The sequence below is a fragment of the Pararge aegeria genome, chromosome 24 (assembly GCF_905163445.1).
Source record: "Pararge aegeria chromosome 24, ilParAegt1.1, whole genome shotgun sequence".
NCBI lineage: Eukaryota > Metazoa > Arthropoda > Insecta > Lepidoptera > Nymphalidae > Pararge > Pararge aegeria.
The window spans coordinates 8,614,972-8,638,212 of NC_053203.1; the positions used below are offsets into that span (position 1 = coordinate 8,614,972).

General features: G+C 34.1%; 3 protein-coding genes across 4 annotated transcripts in view; 2 read left to right on the forward strand and 1 right to left on the reverse strand.

The window, feature by feature from the left end:
• The window catches only part of LOC120634467 (tyrosine-protein phosphatase 69D), a 37,292-nt gene extending 27,159 nt beyond the window's left edge, over positions 1 to 10,133 (forward strand). For both annotated transcript variants that reach the window (XM_039905077.1, XM_039905078.1), the window contains exons 21-25: positions 342 to 519; positions 1,373 to 1,488; positions 2,218 to 2,349; positions 2,863 to 3,153; positions 4,226 to 10,133. In XM_039905077.1, coding sequence (XP_039761011.1) covers positions 342 to 519; positions 1,373 to 1,488; positions 2,218 to 2,349; positions 2,863 to 3,153; positions 4,226 to 4,297 — 789 coding nt within the window. In that variant the 3' untranslated portion in view covers positions 4,298 to 10,133. The remainder of the gene's footprint in view (positions 1 to 341; positions 520 to 1,372; positions 1,489 to 2,217; positions 2,350 to 2,862; positions 3,154 to 4,225) is intronic.
• A 6,635-nt stretch (positions 10,134 to 16,768) lies between these two features.
• Positions 16,769 to 17,552, reverse strand: LOC120634565 (protein lethal(2)essential for life-like). Its single transcript, XM_039905265.1, has one exon. It carries the CDS (start codon positions 17,486 to 17,488, stop codon positions 16,943 to 16,945), a length of 546 nt encoding a protein of 181 aa, XP_039761199.1. The 5' UTR covers positions 17,489 to 17,552; the 3' UTR covers positions 16,769 to 16,942.
• A 4,224-nt stretch (positions 17,553 to 21,776) lies between these two features.
• LOC120634524 (protein lethal(2)essential for life-like) lies at positions 21,777 to 22,655 on the forward strand. Its single transcript, XM_039905201.1, has one exon. The coding sequence runs from the start codon at positions 21,854 to 21,856 to the stop codon at positions 22,463 to 22,465; it is 612 nt and encodes a 203-aa protein (XP_039761135.1). The 5' UTR covers positions 21,777 to 21,853; the 3' UTR covers positions 22,466 to 22,655.
• The last annotated feature ends 586 nt before the right edge of the window (positions 22,656 to 23,241 follow it).

The following is a 23,241-nucleotide window of genomic DNA, read 5'->3' on the forward strand; positions in this document are numbered from 1 at the left end:
TTTTTTTTTTTATTCAACGTTGTTCCAGAGAAAAAAGGTTTTCATTGCTATAACGATACAAATTTAAAGTATATTCTTTAATTATAAACTAAACTTAATATTTACAATAAATATAACCCGTCTAACTGTTCACTTATGGGCATGGTACCCAAATGGCGGCGCTATTGCCCCTTTGTATAGCTAGAGCTTGCTTAGCCGTTGGGCTAAATAAGCGCCGGCTCTTGGGTCACCAGACGTCAACACCAATTTTTGGGACATGACGTTAATAACATTTTTCGTATCCGAAGACCATGGGCCTAGAGTCTCAAACGCAAAAATAAGTATATTCTTTTATTTGTCAGAAAATGATGGACCCGCCGGTAGCTGAAACAATCAAATCCTGCGCAGCGGGTGGCGCGGAAGAGTTACGTCCACGCAATCGCAGCACCGAGTGCCTGCCGTACGACCGCAACAGGGTCATCCTAGCACCGATACCTGGACGGGACTTCTCTACATACGTCAACGCGTCATTTATTGAAGGTAAGTTGAACCAAGTGTGTAACTGCCTTATTAAAGGCCAAATTAGAGCGTATAACGTTAAAAACTGTGTGGATCAATCAAAACGTTTCAAAGCCATATTTAGGCCTTAAATTAAAGCTAATAACGTGCAAAATTGCTTGGATCAAAACGTAAGTGGTGTAATTTATATAGAGCGGTATGGCTTAATTGCGGTATCGTTGATCCAAGTCGGTAACTGCCTTCTTATTAATGGCATATTTAGTGTCATATGATGACGTCATAAACTACAAACGTCGACTGCTGGACACAGGTCTTTTTAGGCCGTTCAAGATTCCACGCCGCTGTGCCGCTGGCGTCCAACGGCTCAATGCGACTCGTATGATGTCTTTTGCCCATCTAGTTGGGGTCTACCATCATTCGAGCACCTTGGATCCCCAACGTCAATCGGATCTTCGAGTTATGTGCCCCGCCCATTGCCACTTCAGCTTCACGACTCGTTGAGCTATGTCGGATACTCCGGTTCTTCTATGGATCACCTGATTTAATAACGTTAAAATTCTCCGAGCATAGCTCTCTCTAATGTCCGTTGAGTGACTGTAAGCGTCCACATGAGACTCATAGTTAACGACCGAAGCCGTTTCAGAAAACTGCTTGTCTGGGAGGATAGAAGTCGTCAAACCAGCAAGGTACGGTCACCTTTTCTGCAGAACAAAACCGCCATACACCTGTGCCATGCCTCTGGCGTTGTGCCTTGACGAATGACAGAATAAAAGTGTTCATACATTTAACATCAGCCTTACATACATAACTGATCAAAGTAATATGCACAAAAGTATGTTTAAAAGATTTTATAAGAAGACATTTTTATTTCCAGCGTACGACAACACTGAAGGTTTCATTATAACCCAAGATCCGTTGCCCAACACTATAATGGACTTTTGGCGAATGGTCGCAGAACACAATGTATCCACAATTGTTATGTTAAGCGAGGTATGTAGTATTTTTTGTTAAAATATTGTAAGAAGTTAGAACTCATCCAAAATTCAAATAAGTTATTTTAGGGGGATTTTATACTGGGGTCTATAACACAAAGAATGAATTTAGAAAAACAAGAATATTCGATTTACCGAAATTACTATAATTTTTAAATTACCAAAATTACTAAAATTATTTCAGTAACACTATTTACATAAAAATAATCAAAATTTATTTATTTGAAGTAGTCTTACTCTACACTTTTGGAACGTCAAGTCTGTCTGTTTGTACTTTGCGGTTACTCGTCTTTCAGTTTTCATATACAGGGTGTGAACGTAAACTATTTGAAGAAGTTACGCTTCGTTCCTACAGTAAAAATACAAATACCATTTACGTTGGAAATTATGGGTAACCGATTTTGTAATTTTTGAGTATCCAAAGTATCGAGAATAATGCGATTACAATGCCACGCGTACGCATCTATATTGAATAGCGTACCTAAATAGCTACAATCGCTGGGCCGAGGTTGGCATTGGTTTGTTGGTATTTTAACCGACCAGTGACCAGAATTTGAACTTTTATAGAATCAGCTGTGACTGCGCGTTTTGAAGTTAAAATTAACATTGATTGTTTAAGGTGATTATTGTATTTTTTTGTAAAATTCATTTAATATCTAGATTGACAGACTAAATGGATGATTATATGCTGTAAAAAAAAAATGTAATTTAAAATTAAAAATTACAGCTTGGCGAAGGGAAATGCCCGCGGTACTGGGACGACGGTACGGTGCAGTATGAACACATCTCCGTGGAGTACGAGGAGAGCGAATCGTGTCCGTACTACACGAGACGCCAGTTCCGGCTCACCAACAATAAGGTGTGTGCCATTTATTGTATTGCTTATAAGAACTTTGATAGCCTAGTAGTTAACACTTCGGCCTCGCGTCAAAATCGGTCCAGCTATTACAGATGTATTACTATAAAAAAACTATTCTTGAGACGAATTGGAGAAAGAATGTTTGAAAACAAAGCGTTCCCTAGCAACCAAAGACAGTACGTGCCAATACTACTCGTATTTAGGTTTAAAATGAGAAAAAACTAGTTATAATTTATTTTTTGTTAAGTTTAGCTTCCATAGTCGTTGTTGTGACAAACCCCCTTTAAATAAAAAAGATAAATAAAATAAAAAAACGTTTTCTTTCTTGTTAGACTGTTGTCAGCTTTACGTTTTAGTCAAAAGCTACAAAAACAAAAATTGTTATTCATATAAATGAAACTATTATTGTAAAGTTAAATTTTTTTTGCTTTATTTGGTTGACATTTATTATTTTCGTAACATGGCCATGTATAGTTTAGTTTCGATATCAGCAGTTTCCAAACGTGTTTTCAGAGCGGCGAATGGCGTTGCGTGCGGCACCTCCAGTACCAAGGCTGGCCGACCGCTGCGGGCCACGTGCCGGAGGTGACCCGCGGGCTCGCCGAACTGGCGGAAATAGCCGCACCCGTGGAGCCCGCGCCCCGGCCGCCTCTACTGGTACACTGCAACCTGGGCACGGAGCGGTCCGCTTTGTTCGTGGCCCTGTGCATCCTGATCTGGCAGCTGCGTCTGGAGAGACGCGTCGACGTAGCGTGCGTCGCGAGAAAGGTGCGCTCGCAACGCGCACGCACCATCGACACGTTTGTACGTATACTTTTGTTTCTCTCTGACAACCTTCCTGGCGCAACGGTGCTGTTGTTTTAAGATGGCGGCCCCGGGTTCGATTCCCGCCAGAGGCAATTCGGGAATTTATAGTTTCTGAAATATCGCCGATCTCTAGAAACCGCGTTAACAGGTTAGCCTGCTAGTATCTTAGACTGCATCATCACTTACCATCTAGTGAGTTTGCAGTCAAGGGCTAACTTGTACTGAAATAAAAAAAATAGATAACATTTTTTTTTCTAATTCTTTATTGCACACACATTTATACAAATTAATAATAATAATAAGCTTTATTGACCACAACAACACTAAAAGAAGAGAGAGAGAGCCACCTCAGCTCTGTTATAAAGCACCATGGCAGTAGGTATCTGCCAAGAAATACTACAACGCTGTTTTCAGTAGGGACCCAAGGAATGAAATACATGCACAGAAGAAGCGTAGTCTAGACGAGAGAGATCATTGAGACGTGCAGAGGCGTTCTTATCACTAAAACGATCTCTTTCAGAACTTTAGCGTAAGGAAAAACTAACGAACGGGTTTATGTGGCTAATAAATTTCGATAGTCTGTGGTTGTTTTTTTATGCGTGGCACTCACTAAATAAGCGGTAGCCATCAATGAAGTCCGACATTATCTGTATTATATATTATCGGAAAATGACCATCCTAAATTTAACAAAGCATAAAATTAAAAGCGTATTGTAATTATATTGCATAATCAAATCCAAACAAATATTTTATTTCAAAGTAGGTACCAGACTGTACACTTTCTGAATGACATACAAATCTGTCATTTTTTCAATAATAATTTTTATTATTACGTGAAAAGTTTGTAATTATTGAAAAAAATTAACGTGAAATGTTATAATAATAATCTGAATCTAGGTATTAAAACAATTTTAGTAATACCAGCTATGTAGGTACTTTTTCATTTAGAAATGTGTTGGAATAGTAGCCGTCCAAGCTTTCCTGTCACATAGTAGTAACCTTTTTTATATAGACCCTTCTTTACATATGATTTGAACCTTTATATTAAAAATTTACTTCATATTTCCAGTTGCAGTACGAATTCCTACACCGTGCCATATTAAACTACGCGGAACTACACAATCTACTCGAAGACAGCTAAACAATATACAGTGCTCACTATATTTCAACCTTGTCGCTCAAGAAATAGGAGCGAAAACCGTTTGGGTCACCAGAAATGAGGCTAGAGCCTAATCTTATTCGTCTTGCCTAATTGATTGGCGAATTTAGTCCTTAAAACGACGAACGTATCGTTAAAAATCGCTTGGACTGAAAACTTTTTTATAACCCATGTAAATTAGTGATGTAAAGAATGTCGATATTACACTTGCGAGTATAAAGTGTATATTGTATTGATTAAGAGTAATTTAATAATACAAATGAATAACAATCCTTCAGGTGCGTTAACACTGATCGGAGCGGAGCGGAAAAGTCTATTGTCTGATCTCCTAAGAATATCAATGTCGTCTTTATACATGAAATTATCCACTGCGAACTGCGTAAGCTCACTTACTCCTCTAAAGTCACTCAATGGTGACAGATATAGAGTAAAGCTGATTTACTAATAACGATGTCTAGTAGTTTTATACCTATTAACACATGATATAGCTTAGCTTGTTAGGGCATTTCTAAGATTGAAGTTGTCTTGACATAATATGGTGGGTGATGGGCGGATGTGTCGTAAATACTTATGAGCAAATCGTTTAGTACTCAATTGGCCATTCATAGAAGGCCTCAAGTAAAAAATATAGCTTCTGTGTTAGCTAATTTATTAAAAGATGAGATTATAAATGAAGATCTACAAATGATTTGAGATACAAAATGCTTACTTCTAGAAATAAAATGAAAACATATGTTTCAAGCTATCAAAGGAATAAAAATTTTCTAACACGATTGCTGCTATAGTAATTTACGACTTCTCTCCGCTCCGCTTATCTCTGCTTCAGTGAAAACTCACCCTTATTCCTGTATTTGACATTTATTAAATATTTTTTTTGTTCCATTTTTTTATATAAATCAGTGTCGTATTAAGCCAGTGTTCTACAATAGTCGTTCTAAAGTATTTTCTAAGTATTGAAATATCCATAAATTTTAAACACTTTTACAAAGTAAGTTGCCATAGCAAAAGTATGTTATTATAAAATAAATTTCAGTAAAATTACATATACGTAACGTAGTAGGTTCCTTCGAAAAATTACAAAGTACTATTCATTACGTCACTAATGTAAAGTTATTTTATAACAGAACAAAGTAAAATTTCTAACTATTACATATAAATTACGAATTCAATATCGTTCTAAGCAATATTCGCATGGATTAACAATCATACAGTTCATAAAAACTTTCTGCAAACTCAAATCGTTATTTTCGTTATTGCAGATTATCGATTGATTGATTATTCAGAATTATATCTTATGTTAAATTACACGTGCCGTGTTAACTTCTGTAATTCTACGACATATATTACTGCGTGGAATATATTGTTAGGTCGTCTTTTTATACCAAATTAAAGATGCATTTTAGTTTTTTGAGTTCATTTTGCCGCAAAGAGCGGGCTCAGTTTAACTGCACATCTGTACTAGGTACCAGCCAACCTACTTTATCGCCGATAACCCAAAAAATATAAGTAAAAGTTTTCAATTTACGTTATCGGTTTCCGAACTGTATGATCGCTAAACTGCGGTATTAGGTTATTGGTTGATACATTGATAGAAAATTTTAAATCGTTTGATTTAAGAATAATTAAAATAAAATCGGTTTTATATCTATAGTGTTGCCAGAACTGAATGTAGTTTATAGGTGCTTTTACAAATTTTATTGGCAGAATTAATTCGCTTGGTTAATAGAGTTTACTGTATACTATACAATGTACCTTTACCTTGGATTCGTACATAGAGGCGACTTGGTAACGACTGTACTTACAATGACCAAGCGCTCGTATTAAGTTACTAAAATACTAAGTGTGTGAAATCTTAGTCGCCAAGTGACAATATAAATAACAGTCCACTATTGGACTAAGGGCACCACGCTGGGCAGACAGGTTGGTGATCGCACTGGATGATAGACTTCGCCGCTATATTTTCCCAAATAAATTATTGTATATTATTCAATTACTAATTATAGTTTTAAATTGGTGGTATATAAAAATTCGAGTTGTTAATTAATTTTTCATCACTGAATGCCGTAGTATTTTGTTGTGAAACATAAGATAAATAAGGCTATGTAACCTTACACCGGCCTTTTTTGCGTCATGGGTTATGGAAGAAGGTTTAGTGAAACTTCAGTAAAAATTTATTCAAATATTAATTTATTCTTCTCTTCAGGTGTGAAGTAAACTATTATTATTAGGTGTGCAACTGGTTTAAACAATATTCAAGTTACAATTTATGGTATACAGTAAAACTCATTCTCATATATACAATTCAGTGATTATATATTCCGTGTCTCTATAATATAATATTTAGTATCAATAGTGCTTAGTTAGACTAATGTAGTTGCCTGACATAAAAAATATTTGTCCCCAAAACTCAATAGGTCTTTCTCCCAAAAAACTCATAAATAAACTTTTAAAGATACAAATTACTAATGGCTATGATATTAGCGCTACATCACTCTAGCGACGTGTCCCAAACGACAAAAAATTGCAATGCCTCAAATTGTATACAAAGTAATGAATGTGCACGCTGACATACAAAACATATCTGTACGGTGTTATTCCTTAATTTATTTATTCTTAATAGATCTGATTTATGACATAATTTATTGCATCTCATAGACTTCCGCAAAGTAACCCCTGCTTCTATACAAAATTTGCTAGTCTATAAGATTTGTATCCCCTAATCGAAGTAGTATAACTTTTTTAAAGCTTAAATTCATCTAGCATAGAACACTCTTCGTATAATAAAAAACAGTATTACAGTAATTACGACCTCTAAGTGAGTGTCATTCGGTTCATTTTACTTGGATTCACCTGTTCGATACTCGAAAACGATTTTACGATTGCGAGCTCTGAAATCTTACACTAAGCGTACTGAATGTTGTAAGCGTGTGCATATTCATATTTTACTTATACTGTAAGAGTTCTATTAAAGAATACCTATTATTGTGAGAATATACTTTTTATTTTATTTCAAAATTAAAGTCTGAAGTAAAATGTCATGTCGTCGTGTGTGCAAAGTGTATATGGGTGCGATGGTATAGTTTGGAAATAAAACGTCGCTAGTGTGCTGTTACGCGTTTTAAATGTAAAATAATTTTGATGCCATAAATATAAATGTTCCACAAATCGAATAGTATTCATTAAATGTTAATTTTAGCTAAATAAAATCTGATTTCTGTTTATATATTAATCAGCAGTAGTTTAGATCTGACATTAAACTTACGTCATAATAAATAAGTAATTAATTATTGTTAATTTACACATTTGTGCTTTTATAAGAAAAAAAGATTTTTTTTTGTAGAAAACGTTTGGTGTTCTATGATAAGACAATTCTACTATATTTTTTACTTTTGTAAAGTTGTTCGCTATCTTATTATATACTCGCACTTTATACTTGGTAGAGAATCACCTATAGGCTGAGAGACGGTGGGGTTATATATTCTATAGTTTGATCTCATGAAAATAATATTTACTTTGGCTGAAAATAGTATCGTTTTTTAATATTGTAAATTAAAAAAACAAAATTTAAAGACTATAATGAAATTTCAAGACTATTGTGAAAAAATACAGTAACATTAATTTATTTGATTTGCAAAAAATCAAAATAATTTAATGTTTAATTTTATTCCGAGTTATTCCCCATTCGTACCAATTGATTACTCAAAGTAGATTTAACTTAAAAAGTTATGAAAATGTCCTAAATTACATATCATTTTGGTATGTCAAACTACTAATTCATCGTTTAAGTCATTACTGAGTCACACAAACAATTATTTTGAGGTGGTTGTACTTCAAGAGATCTTCCAACCGTCTCTTGGGCTAGAAAGAAATTAGTGGGCAGCTTTTGTAAAATTTTTCTACATTTGGTTTATATACCAATAATCGTGTCCAAAGAGAGAGGGTTAGAAGATATATTATAAATGAGTTATTATAATTATTATGTATTTATTTGTTTATTCAGCGTTACGCCATATTAAGCATTATTGTAATCATTTTGTCTTAGTTTATATACGAAAAAAAAGAACAAATAAATGACAAAAAATTAAATGATAATAAAACAGGTTTTGAAAAAACCTCCAATATTTTTAAGGGCCAGAAATGATATGTACCCTAATCAAGCACAAATTTTAGATAAGGGGCCCGTGCATACTGTTGTTGTATTATCGATTAAAAAAAAAACGAGTAAAATACGCGTATTATTACTCATTTATGCGGAGTCGTTTGCGTACCCCACAAGCATTGTACAGAAACTGCTTTTATAAAATAAAAAAAATTGAATTCATGCGTTCTTATTTCAAGTTTGCAGAGTGCCAAGTGTGAAACTTTCTACCTACGTTTACTTATACGATCGCTGTATATGGTATCCTAATAGCGCTGTCTAGCGACAGTACGGTTTTCCGATATTATAACTAGATGGCGCTGCTTATATATCATATAAATCGTAGATAACTTCACGAAACTCATTCGGTACAGCCCAACAGTATGTATGGTGCCTTAAAATTTTTTCGATGTCTTTACTATGATTTGGATGATTATATTTTTGTGTTTTGTTTATTTGGTTTGGCGTCGCAATGTTTATATAAAATAAAGTGGCGTCGTACGACTGTCTATGGTATATTGTAAGTTAGGTTTAACTTGTGTATTTTAGATTTTGTATGAGCTATTAATATAATTGATGATAATAATATAATGAAAATTATCCAAATTTGTCGTAAACATAACTTTGACTAAAGTATATACGCGAATAATCTTCTTTCAAGAATTTACATCATTTACAAGTTAGTTTATGGTAAGCGTGACGTATACGCGCCTCTCTTTCAAAAATATAATTCTGTAGCAAAGAGTTTACGACTTTGAAACGAGTAGCATTAGGTTCTATTTACTTTGACTTGATAGTGCTATAAATCTACGTAATTTAATCTGTATGTACACACACAGGGGACACAACGGATTCGTGTAATGTATTCGAGTATGTCGAGTTGGTTTTAGTCAAAGTTTTGTGTTCAATAAAATTGTTGCGAAATTGTAAATGGGTATGTATGCGATAGTCGTTTAACAATTGCGATATTTAAAATAAGTTGTTTGAGCTTAATCTGATCGAGTTCAGTTAAAACTACTTTAAACTGTTTAAAAATTAATTTCTACTGGATATGTTAAACAAAGACAGATTTTTTATAATAAGAAAATACATTACATTTTATAAAAGATCTTCTTGCGATGCATTTTCGCAAAGACCGAGCATATTGAAGAAACGCAATACATTTACTAAAATTAAAAATACATCATCAACCTGCTGCTAAACGCACGCTAATGCTAAAGTATGTGTGTTTTTTTTGTAGCCAAAAGTTTGGTGATTCCTGTGTGATAAAGGTAAAGCCATGTGAAATTTTAAATCAAAGCTTCAATGCGCTTTCACTTCGTAAATGTCAATCGACCTTGACCCCTATAAAAACTCATATCTGACCTTTCAAATATCGCAATTGTAACTGTCAATATGTATAGTCGTGAGACAAAATGTCTAAAGTATAAGAGCCAAGTGAATAAAATATTTTGTGATAATTTGTCAAAAATATGCCGACTATACGTATAGTATTACAGCGTCGAAGTACATTCATATCGAACAACTAAATTATTACGCACGTTTGAAAAATTTTCTCCGCACCCTTACGTATGATGTGGTCGTAAAATTAAACTAAGAACATGTCGCGCAACAAAAAGTTGCTATATCTCACATATTATGTATAGTTCATTCCTTCTGACCAGTTTATAATGTAAACAATTTTTTGATATTTTTATTCTGAAGTTTTAAAAATATGAAATTAACAATTGTCTTAAGAAATATTACATAAAAAATATCATTTTTTATTAACAATGAACATATTTTAAAATAATGGATTTTATATATATGCAGATGTACACACTGACACAATGAACACGGTGAAAAATATTATATAACTCTATCAATAAAATACTATGTTAAGTTAAATAGCACAATTACATCTAAAAAAATCCAAAAGGCAAAGTTTTTTTGTCTGTAAAACTAAGCCGGCGTAAAACTTAAACTCGATTATGTAAAACACTCGTGTTTAAAATCTTGCTGTTATTCTTGTAAAAGTGTTCGATTTTGAAGTGCTCGGCGCTGTGATCTCAAATTAAAGCTGATTGCACATTACGACAGGAGCCGCACGTGGCCATCCGCACCGCAAGCAACCGATTTTCAAACAGTTTTCCTGAAAGACTGAAAGGTGTTCAAGTCCACGCGTAATTATTTTTGTTCTCTATGTTTTGTATTAATACATATCTCCGTCTAATTGGCTTTGCGGTTTTTAGTTATAAAGAACGGATTTGAATATCTCCAGAGATAGTCATCTTTGAAATTCGAGGACTGAGGAAGGAAATGCTCACAGGACAGCAGCAAATCAGTTGTCACAGTGTCATAGTTTAAAAGTCCTTTGATCTAGCGGTATATATTCGACTATGGACCAAGAGATCCTTGATTCGATTCCCAGATTGGGCCCTAATTTCTTAGTCTTAAGTATACTTCTGTCAAGAAACTCTCAGTACCAGCATAGAGTTAAGAAATTGGCGCCCACGTGCATCGGAGTACGCTAAAAGATCGCTATATAATTCAAGAGAAGACCACACTTTGCTTTGGCTGGGGCGTTGATGACGTATTTTCAGTACCCTAACGTGCAGCGCATGAGTAATATGCAATCAGCAAGAATCGCTAAGAAGTGTTGTCCGATTAAATGTTAAGTATGTTATAACCGGGTCTGCATGTGATTTCACCTAAAAAGAGGCTCTATTTACCCGACTATGCAGAAGCAAAGTGAGGTAATATATTTAACAAGATATATGTATAGATTTTCTACTGCCGCGTCTTCACTGAGATCGATTTCGACAAATGTGTCAATGGGTTATTTTTTCTGCATTTTTTTTTTATATTCTCATTGATGTTAGTTATAGTTAGTTCACAATAATATTGCCAATAATAGGGCAATATTTTAGTATGCTGTATTAAATTTTATTTTATATTATCGGACGCTGAAAGATCTCTTAACAATTGTGTTCAATTTATTTTAGTATTTCAATTGGGACGCATGCAGACTCTGGTGCGACTGAGGTGTTTTAGCTTTGATTATGAATAATAAAAAGTTGTAGGAATGTTGCGATTTTTTATATAAAAAATAGTTTTTAAGTTAGTATAAGTAAAGGTTGGAAAGGTTTGTGTGAGAAAAGTTGTTTGTTTGTACTGACAGTTATATTACTATTAAACTTATTGAAATCAATTAGGGGTTTCTTTCAGAACGCCGTCACTTACTATCAGGTGAGATTGCAATCTAGCAATAACTATTATCGATTAAATAATTATGATAAACAAAATCACTCTTATTTACAAAGATATTGTAACATGCTAAGATATTATAAAATAACAAAAAAAAAATGTTGAGTGATTTTGGATTAGGTCACTTTTATCTAAAATATATTTTTCGAATAGTGATAGTCTTCAAAATTACGCACAAATATATTTTTAAGATCAACTCTTTTTGAATTAGCATTGGATGATGTGCAATTTTTCTAAAAACAATTGATTCTATATATTCGACTGACATACAATACTGTAGCAGCTGAAAACTCCAAAAGTATAACAGGTTTTATATTAATCTTAATCAAAATATTTTGGGATATGTCATTTCGAAACTAAGTACATTCAAACAATTTTCTCATTCGACATACTCTGATAAGGAGTGCAAAATTAAAAAAAAAACTGGGTGTTATTTAGCAACGCAATTTACTTGAAAAAGCAACTCAAACGGCATTCACTGTATGAAAATTAAATAGTAATATCAATCGTATTTAGTTCTGGAAACGATTGTGATAGCAAATGCGTTGCGTTATTAACAACCCAGTTTAGGTCGCTTGTTATACTGAGACGCGCTTTTGTATACACATATTTCTCTAGTCTTCTGCTCATGCCTCGACGCTACCTTTTTAAACCTTACCATTTTAGCCGATTCCACATCAAGCCGCTTGAGATATAAGGTAATGGCGCTAATTCTATTGTACATAAATCTTATGAATTTTTAAGATGGCGAGAAAAAAAGAGGCAGTTACTAGGAGCTAGTAATTTCAGTAGCAATAATAATAAAGGCCTATATTTTGCACACTCGCAACCTATTGATGGAAACCTGTAGAGAAACAGTATTGAATACTTTGTCAACATTTGACAGTGGACAAGGCTATTCTACTAATAGCCTATTCTGCAGTTAGCCATTGTCAAAATGACCTTTTATATTAGTTATGGACCTGTCAATTTAGTTTGGTTTAATAATTTGTGTACAAAAGAATCGTCACCAAAGTCAGTTTGATTTTTTTTTTAACTTTTCTTTACACACAGTGTTATCATTTATTTGAAGTGTAAAGTTTATTAAAAAAAAAAATAAGATATGGGTATGATTTTTGTGTATAAAAAAATTATATTAGTATTCTGTTTTGTGTTCTTTTAAAAATACAATTGAAAAATACAAGTGAAATGTGGCTTGAATGAAATCATTTTCGTATACAGTGAATACTTATGTTACAGCGTTCAGAATAATCTTTTATTCTAGCATCTTGTTTGCATTTAGAGATAGACATATCACAAAAATATAATACAGTCCCAAAGACCCTGAACCTGGAAGCTTGATGTGGACCCAGCTAGTGCTGATTAAGATTTACTTTGTAAGTTTAAAATTTCTCATAAAGTTCAGTTTGTCATACATTTCTCAACAAGTACGCGATTTTATATCATGTACAGTCGTGATCATACCGACCGACGGCTTTTAGGGTGCATTCTAATTATAGTCCTTTCACTTTAACGCGTCCCCTATATAATTTAGGTGACTATATAAGATAGGGGACTAGTGATAGCGAATAGACTGTAGACGTCACTTTCGTAACAATTAGAGGCTAAATAATTATGTGTGATACAAGTTAGTGAAATTTAATAACTTTGAGAATAAAATCGTAAAGCCAACATTTTTGTATGCCATTATGACTGCATTATTTAATACTTTAAGTATCTATATTTTATAAAACTGTAGTGTTTTTATACAATTATTTGTGTATTAATTATAACATACTTTGAAAATGATCTGTTCCAATTATTTCAGTTACTTGTCGTATCTACGTGTTAGGAATTTGAAAGTGCCGCCTTTTCGCGTGATTAGTTTGAATGCACTCTAAAACTCGTACGCCAACTTAAATAGTTGGCCAATCAGATCGTGGCTCAGTTCTTTACTTTGTACGAGGAAAAGCCATTTTTTTTCCTACGTGATTACATTTATTGCACGAAAACATAGCATATGATCAAAGACATAAAAGATAGACATGAAGACGTTTGATGAACCCTTAGCGGCTAGGCTACACATTGAAGTAGCATTTAATTTTGGTTGCGCAACGTTCAAAGGTCACTTATATAACGAACAGCTTTCTTCACTAATTAAAAAAGGTGCTTCTAATTATCTCATTATATAGTTACTTTACACTGACCTCTATAATATAGTATTATAGATTTCAATAGTTTTTTTTATGATTTCGATCTTTTACTTCTTAATAATGAACCAAACACAATGAATTAGCTGGCTCGAACCATGTGGTTTAAAACTAGATTATTATTTTCCTCAATATTGCCAAATAGCAAGTTTTTATGCTCTTCTTCTTCTTTTTTGCTTTTTTGGCTTTTAGGTGTGCCAATGTTCTTATCTTATAAACGGTAATGCAACATGTTTTATAATACCTTGCTGCAAACAAAAAATAAACATGTCATTTTCAAAATTAATATTGAACAAAAAAACAATTGTTTTCGCTCTATGTTGTTGTTGGTTAATTTGTCCTCTTCAGGACAGGCAAAGATCATTGACCATACAGCCTATTCAAACGTATATTTTATGCTTTAGTATAGTTTTCTACACTATCATTTTCGGTAGGGGAAAGACAACGGTATATTACCGTACAGCCATGTCTAAACACATTCAATATGCATAATGTTTTCGTGCATAACACGTACAAATTATCCAGTTCAGTTCTATTTTAAAACGCTTGCATGCTTATTATGTAAATATTTAAAACGTAAAAATCAAACGGTAAGCAGTGTCTTCGCGCCATCCCTCTATCTCTCTACTGTAGCATTGATAAAAAAATATTAATTTTTATTACTTTTATTTTTGTAAATAGATAATGCAGGTCATGTAATACGATATTTTTGAAAATATACCAATATTTAGAAATCCGGAGGTGTTTTATTTTGTTCTCCTGTCTATATTTTTTTTAAATATGTATGCCAACCTTATTGTTCTAAAAAAGGCAATTAGTATGTAGACGACTGACCTCTATAACACTATAAATAAAGAGCAGTGATGTAGAAGGCTGTTTCCGTTTAGAAGGGTATCATGCAATAATAAGAATAGTTTTAATAATTGGGCAACTAACGGTATCCGCAAGGGCAGAGATACTTTTTATAGCCTTTATGAAAAAAAAGCTATGAATAATGGTGAAGATTTTGTAGGTCATCTAAGAAAATACTCAAAAGAGTTTAAAAAGGTTTGTCTAATGGCCAAATCAATTCAATCCGAGAAAAGATTAAAAAATTATCAAACAAGTCAAAGACAGTGTGGGACATTGTAAACACTGAAACTGGCAAGTCAAAGGGTACTAAAAAAGACTTTATTCTTAAAGTTAATGACAAATTAATTAACGATAAAGATAAAATAGCCGCAATATTTGAAAAATATTTCACTAATGTACCGATAGAAACAACTGCTCATTTAAAATCATCTCCAGAACTAGCGTTTAAACTATTAAGGGATAATGTAATAGCTTGTCATGATAGGTTTGAATTTAAATATATTGATGCTCAAATCGTAATTAAAGCGTTTAAATCTTTAAATATAAAAAAAACACAAGATATATCAGGCATGTCAGTAAACGTAATCAGTTCAGTTATATATGTTTTGGCCCCACATCTGACTTGTTTGTTCAATAAATGCATTAAAGTCTGTATCTTTCCGGACTGGATGAAGATTAGTCGTTTAGTACCGCTACATAAGTCAGGTGATCGTGAAGATCCCGCATGCTTTAGACCCATCTCTATTTTGCCGATCCTGAGTAAAGTGTTTGAAAAGATTATGCTCAATCAAATGCTTTCGTATTTTAATTATAATAATATTCTTCACAATCAACAATTTGGTTTCACCAGAGGTAAATCTACCACTGATGCGAGTATTGCCCTAGTTAGATACGTATATGAGGCATGGGAGAGGTCAAAAGATGCAATAGGAATATTCTGCAACCTCTCCAGAGCTTTCGATTGTGTGAATCATGTTATTCTTCTGAGTAAACTTCAATATTACGGAATAAGTAACCAGGCAGGAGATCTAATAGAATCATATCTATGTAATAGATAACAAAAAGTTGACATAGGGTTGAAATACAATCATAAAAGGCTATATGTATTCGTTTTTGAAACAAAGCGAAGGTTTTTTAGCCTTCTATTTGATAAAAATTACGTATATTTATATAAATTTAAAGTCTAATAGTTTTTTGTCATAACATGTTAGCTATTATATTATGCTTGATTTGTTCAAATAAGTTTTTCCCTATCGTATGCAAACTTAAGGTGATATCTAGACTTGAATGAACGAAAATCAATACTTTAGTGCCACTTTGTACGCATGCACTCATACTTTTAGAGTTTAATGCCCGTTTTCAATGGAAATTATGACTAATGATAATATAATAATTTAGGCCATGCCTATAGACAAAAACTTTTCACAACTCTTAAGCAGTGAAAACGGGCATTAGTTATTCTCAAGTTTAAAAGCTTTTATTTTTGAAACCTAACTCAGATTTGTCTTCACTGTCTTCTAATATAAGTCATTCAAAAATTCTAAACTTAAAAATTAAAACAACTTTAATTAAAACAAGAGCTGTGTTTTTTATTCATACCTAGTCCCAATTCATACCTGTTTTTAGCATACCAAATATTTAAAAAAAAATTAAATTTTTAAATGACAAACTTTTACAATCACTGTCTTCTAATATAAGCCATTCAAAAATTCTAAACTTAAAAATTAAAACAACTTTAGTTAAAACAAGAGCTGTGTTTTTTATTCATACCTACCAAATTCATAACTGTTTTTTGCGTAACCAACATTTTAGACAAAACTGCGTTTAAGTACCTAAATTTGATTTCCTACACATCTTGAATACTTTGATATTACTATTTCGCACAGGCAGATTACAAATGTAGGTATATAATAGGAACGCAGGCTTAGCAGAGCTTTTCATAAACAGCAGAGCTTTTGTTTATTTATATTTGTAGAGATAGGTGCAACAAAGACAAGTATAGAAATAAAAACACATCTGCAATTTTATGGTAAGCCAGTTTAATATAGAGTTAAAAATAACTATACACCGAACTGAAATAAATATTAATATCAAATAGGTACTTGGTAAAATCAATGTACAAACTTAATTACCGTAGAAGTACAAACTCAGTCTTGCAAAATACGAAATAAACAAAGAGAACATTGCACAGGGTTTTTGAGACTACTCGGCGTTCTGCTCGGCGTTCTGCTCGGCTTGAGGTACGTTTTCATTTTTGATCTCCATCCGCACAGGGCCTGTCTGCGTTATCGGCACATTTCGCTCGTTCTTCGCAGCCGCTATTTTCCGTGCGATGATGCTGAGAACACCATCTGAGGAAAGTTTGGACTCCACAGTATCGGGGTCGCAATCTTGGGGCAGCGCGTATTTACGAGTGAACTGCCGGGTAATAAAACCGTGCTCATCCTTCTTCTCCTCATGTTTGCCTTCAATGACGACGTAATTGTCAACTATCTTCACCGTGATTTCTTCAGGGGCGAAATGTTGCACGTCCATGGTGACATGGAATTTTTTCTTGTCGGATTTTATGGTGGAACCAAAATCTCTCTCAGCTGGGGCCATCGGCCACGGCCTGTAAGGATCTCGTGTCATCATGGGCCCTATAGCCTGCAATATATGATCATGTGGCATAGGCAACCCGAAATCCGGGATGACGAAGCGGGAACGAGTTAAGGGCGGACCATCAAAGCCCATGAAAAATGGATTCATGGCGTTGTACGTTCTTGTTGAGCTTTTAGAAAATATGACTGCTTCTGCGAGACTGGTTCACCGTATCGCTTACTCGTATTGACTATTAAAAAGCCGGCCGGCGCCGCTTTTATATCTTTGGAGAACTGCCATCTAGCGGCGAATAGAATATTCATGGGTGATGTTTGTGTGAGTAGCGTAGCACGCTACAGAGCCTGCGCGGGGCCTTCTATTGACATGGCGAACATTCTCGTATTTTCAGCAGTGTTATAGGGTTACCACACCTAAATATGAATTCCGGACAAAATCTTTCTCTCCTGCCTCCAATGTTGTGTGAATTGTGTAAGTGTAATATTTCTGCATGCCGAATTGTGACGGCATATCAGAATATAGTTGTCATAACCCCTTCTCTTCCCCCAGGTGTCGTGCGAGGCGACTAAGGCAATACAGGGGAAAACGGGCAGCAGCGTCTTCTGTGCAACCATTACCATCTACTCCGATCACCAACATGTCTACCCAGCATGGTAATTTTGGGCAAACCCTCGTCGGGAGAGACCTTTAGTCCAGCAGTGGACTGTTATAGGCTTTTGATGGAGGTTACTGTACCTACAAAAATCTCAATATTAAGATTTGTGATACCAAAATCAAACCTGCTTCTATTCGCCTATTTATGACATTTCGCTTAATTGACAAGTCACTAAAACTGATATAAAAGGCATATAACTACTAATTTGATGGCCGAGTGGCGCAGTGGGCAGCGACCCTTCTTTCTAAGTCCAAGGTCGTGGGTTTGATTCCCACAACTGGAAAATGTTTGTGTGATGAACATTTATGTTTTTCAGTGTCTGGTGTCAGTGTTTATCTGTATATTATAAGTATTTATGTTTATTATATTCTTAAAAACAATATTCATCAGCTATCTAAGTACCCATAACACAAGCTACGCTTACTTTGGCGATGTGAGTTTTGTCGTAGTATATTTATTTATTTTTTATTTTATTTTTAAATTTCGGCATCCTGGATAGTAGAGAGCAGTAGCTTAGTGGTCAAAGCGCTCCCGCGATGGGCAGAGAGTCGCAGGTTCAAATTGTGTCGGAATGTAATTGTAATAAAAACTTTGCTATAAAAGAAATACTGACCCATATTATAAAATATAAATTTCAGAAAATTATATTTTTGATATTATTTCTTGTTTCGTCCACTGCTGAACTAAAGGCCAACGGGAGTGTTTGCCCATAACCAACGGAAACAGGTTGGTGATCACAGAATATGGTAGTAGTACCACAGAGAAAGCTGCTAACTGTTTCCGTTATATTCCCTTAGACGCCTCAAATTCAAATTCAAATTCATTTATTGTATATTACAAGTATGGTTAAAAAAGTGTGTGTCAGCTCCGACGCACGACTGGAGTTTACTCCTTAAGTACGATTGTCGAAACATACACAAAAAGAGTTTATTTAACTGAATAAAGATTAATACCATATGAAAGGGTAAATTAAAAATCCTGTGAAATTTATTCACACAAGGCGGTGACTTCTTAAAAGAAGCCTACGGGAGATTGAGGTGGTTGTGGAGTATCAGAACTATTAGGATAAATGTAATGTTTATTATTTAGTTTTCATGGTAACTAGAATAGGTAAAAAAATGTATTATGTTTTCTATCTCACTCTGTTCTATACATTTATGTGTTTGTTTCTTTATCTAGATATTATTCGGATTCCTTGGTAACTTAAATAGGAAAAATAAGTTAATTAAACGAAAGCGACGTTGCATGTTTGCGCATCACGGTTGCCTCCTGACATTTTTCTTATACCGGGCGCCTTATATGAAAATCGATTCTTAAGGAGTAAACTCCAAAAATAGAGTTCACGTATGATGTCCCAATGTATATTGCCTCTATGGGCGTGCAACAATTACAAACTATGTAATCCTTATCCCTATCCCTATCCCTACTAATATTATAAATGCCAATGTAAGTTTGTTTGTTATGCTTTACTACTAAACTGATCCTCATGAAATTTTGTACACATATTTTTGGGGGTGTTAGAAGTAACAGAGGATACTTTTTATCCCGACATTAAGCTTGGTTCCTTTGGGAGAAGGGATGAAAGTGTTTTAAGTCACATCAAGAACAAAATCAAGCGCAGACTTAGTCGTGGGCAACAGCTAGTATATTATAAATGCGTAAATATAATATTTTGAAGACTAAGGTTAATTATTTAAAACTAGTACATTAAATGTCATATTTAAACTAATTATAAAATTCATTAATATTATAAAATGTTTTGTTAACTAAAAATTTAAATGCACACTTTTTTTTTTAAATAATTAAATTATTTTCCCTTATGATCTCTGTTATTGTATGTTTTTATAGCCATCACGCAGACACTTTTGTTAAAGAACGCGGTTTTGTGAGGGGTAAATCTAAACTTATCCCTACAGCGTTCTCGTTTATGACGCTCAAATAAATTCTCATTGTTTCTTAGAAAAGGAACAAGTTCAAATATATATAATGATACTCGTACGACACCCGGGAATAGGAGAGTTGGTGATATTCTTATCTGAACACTTTTTAGGTTACACATCAAACATTCAATAATTAATACGTACAATGATAAGACAGTGCCTCGTACAACACCCGCGGGAATAGGAGAATTGGTGATATTCTTATCTGAACAATTTTTAGGTTACACATCGGACATTCAATAATCAATACGCACCTACACGTCCGGGAAAATATTCTGATCTGGTTACCCGGACTATCATCCATTTCGAGAGTGTAGTAGGTACGAATACATATTTCTACCTACTACACCTACACACAGGTATTGATTGGATACTCTTTTAAGCATGGAGCGTAGGCATATTATAACGGTAGTAATTTTCAATTTTATTTGATAAATACATGCTGGGTTCTGCAGATGTCCATCACAAGATTAGAAGGGATTTATATAATCTTGACAGATTATCAAATCTCACAGGAATACGAAATGCGGTGTCGCTTTATTTTAGTTTCCAATTGATTTACCTATGCTGTCCACGTTTTGCTATTAGACCTGTAGTAACATATTAAATCGAAGCTATTATATTTGTGATTAGCCACGGATGAACAAATGGACATCGGACATCGAGAAACTTCTTGCTTGGTAACAACAATTATATTAATTGTTGTTACCAAGCAAGAATTCATGTTTATTTTGAATTTTTGCACATTAAAAATTATAAAAAAAATTATAAAAAGTAAGTAGGCATTATCGTGAATCTATTATGATTCTGAACCCAACGAACCAGTAGTTGCCAACCTGTTGATACGGAATGGCGCAGTAGATCAGGGTTGAATGAATGAATGAATGAATATACTTTTACTGCACACCACAGAAAGTATAACAAAACAACGTATACAATTTGACGCCCTTATCGCTTCATAGCGATTTCTTCCAGGCAACCAATGGCGAAGATAAAAAACAGGTACAGAAAATAGTTAGGTGGTGCATATATACATATACCCATAAAATAAATATTTCATTACTTAAATATATACATATAATATATAAAAAACAAAGTTCTGGTTGAAGGTTCTTACCTATTCGTTTAGATATAATTTATTTATGTAAACGTTTTTTATGATGCATACTTTTATTTTTAGAAATTAGTTAAGAAAAATGTTTATTGATGTTTATTTTTAAAAGTCAGCGTCTTTCGGTACCAGAGTACAAAATAAATAGTAACTTAAATTAAACTTTATTTTTTTCATAATTTTTTGCTTGGTGCCATCCAAAGCAATAAATAATTTATTGGAGTGGGTTTCTCGAAAAGATTTTTGACTGAAATAGTGTATCTACCCATATTTGTTAGCCACTACGCAATATCATCCAACGCTTAGTTATAACGACCACACCTACGACAACATAAAATCCAGGCAGATAGCCTAGAGAGTACGAGAAAATATCGATTAGTCTGCACCGGGCACGGGAATGAGCTAGGTCAACGACTTCGGGACACTAAGTTTTACTGAAAAGCTACTTCCCGCTAGATGTCTCAAGCATCAAATATTTGAACTGATAAAAAAATCATCTACCTATTTTAAAACGCGTAAATTAAAAGTGATAAACACTGACATTTTTTAATGATACCGCTTAAAATTAAAACAGGTAAAAGATTAACAACAATACGTGGTGCGACCCTATTTGCGATAAAAACGTCACGCCAGACATTTCTAGAAAGTTCTACTTGCCCCTAGATGGCGGTGTTCATATATAAGCCGAACCGCGCTTTTCGAATGCATTATTTCACTCTTACATCTTGTCAAGGGAGTGTGACTTGAACAGTTGAAGTTACTTGATTGTTTTGTTGATTGAAATTGTGTTCAGTTAGAAGTAAAACATTATGGAGAATTTATTTAAATTTATTTTTGTGGCCATTATTCTCGGAGTTGTCCAAGGTGAGGAACAATGCTCACAAAAGCGGCAAGATAGCATTGGTAAAGGTAATCGGCTCATCGACCAAGATTTCGGTCTGGAATTAACAGCAGATGATTTAATCACTTCCATGATGTCTCCGTGGATGTTCCGGGATTATTACCGACCATGGCGTTACATGGAATCGCTTACTAGGGATTTGGGATCGACTATAAAGTCTGAGAAAGATAAATTTACTATTAATTTGGATGTTCAACATTTTGCTCCTGAAGAAATTAGCGTGAAAACTGCAGATGGGTATGTTGTCGTGGAGGCCAAACATGAGGAAAAGAAGGACGACCACGGCCTTATTTCCCGGCAGTTCCTGAGAAGATACGCTTTACCAGAAGGCGCTGAGACCGCAGATGTGGTGTCCCAACTATCAAGTGATGGTATTCTGACTATCACAGCACCAAAGAAGGAAGTGGACGGTAAAGGTGAAAGGGTGGTGCCCATCACTCAAACAGGTCCAGTACGTCAAGAGGCTAAGGAATCAAAAGAAGAAAAGTCATGTTCTGCCAAGGAAAAATGTAAAAATTAAGTTTTCTTCTTATCTTTATTGAGTTCCATAAATAATTAACACAATTATTGATCTTTCTATTATCGTCCTTATCCCTAGTTTTAAGAATCATGATCAATTATGATAATTGAGTTGCATTTTATTAATTGAGTTGCAACTTACAGCACCGGCCCTTATAGGAGATAGAAATGTAGAGGTCACTGACCACTACGAAAAACCATAAATCAAAAGAAAAAGGAGAGGCCAGTGCGTTCGGAGATACAGGCTTGTTTATGAATAGGTAAGTAATGGTGTTTTTTGTGTGAAATACAATAAATAAAAATCCATTTGTTTTTTTTTCATCTTTGGTCGTTATTGTTTATTAGGTCAGTATATGGAGGGTAGAGGTAAGGAGAGTCATCTGTGTATATGAAAAAGTGTCGTCAAAATGTATTAAATTAGGATGGCGCCACATGTGCATCAGGGTAACTCTTAAAAGAAGCGCCAAATATAAATATTGTTAGAGTAGGCTTGAAAAATAAACAAGGAAGTATGGAGATACAAGGAAGTAAGGTTATATTTACCACAATATTTTGTACAACGTAAGTTGTTGAAATTCTCAATAATTAACTACTTTAGTCGATAATGACATTAAATTTTTTAACTCGGCATACTTCAATTCATCTACGATTGCTACATTCATACCATACCCTGTGCATCCACCAGCGCCATTGTGGAGGATTTTTGAACTGTTATTTAGCGCATACACTGGACACTTTTTCAACTTTTCTCCCATATAAGATGACTCTCCTTACCTC

Coding starts and splice junctions, on each gene's coding strand:
- LOC120634565 (XM_039905265.1), bottom strand. CDS start 17,488: ATGAATCCATTTTTCATGGGCTTTGATGGTCCGCCCTTAACTCGTTCC.
- LOC120634524 (XM_039905201.1), top strand. CDS start 21,854: ATGGAGAATTTATTTAAATTTATTTTTGTGGCCATTATTCTCGGAGTT.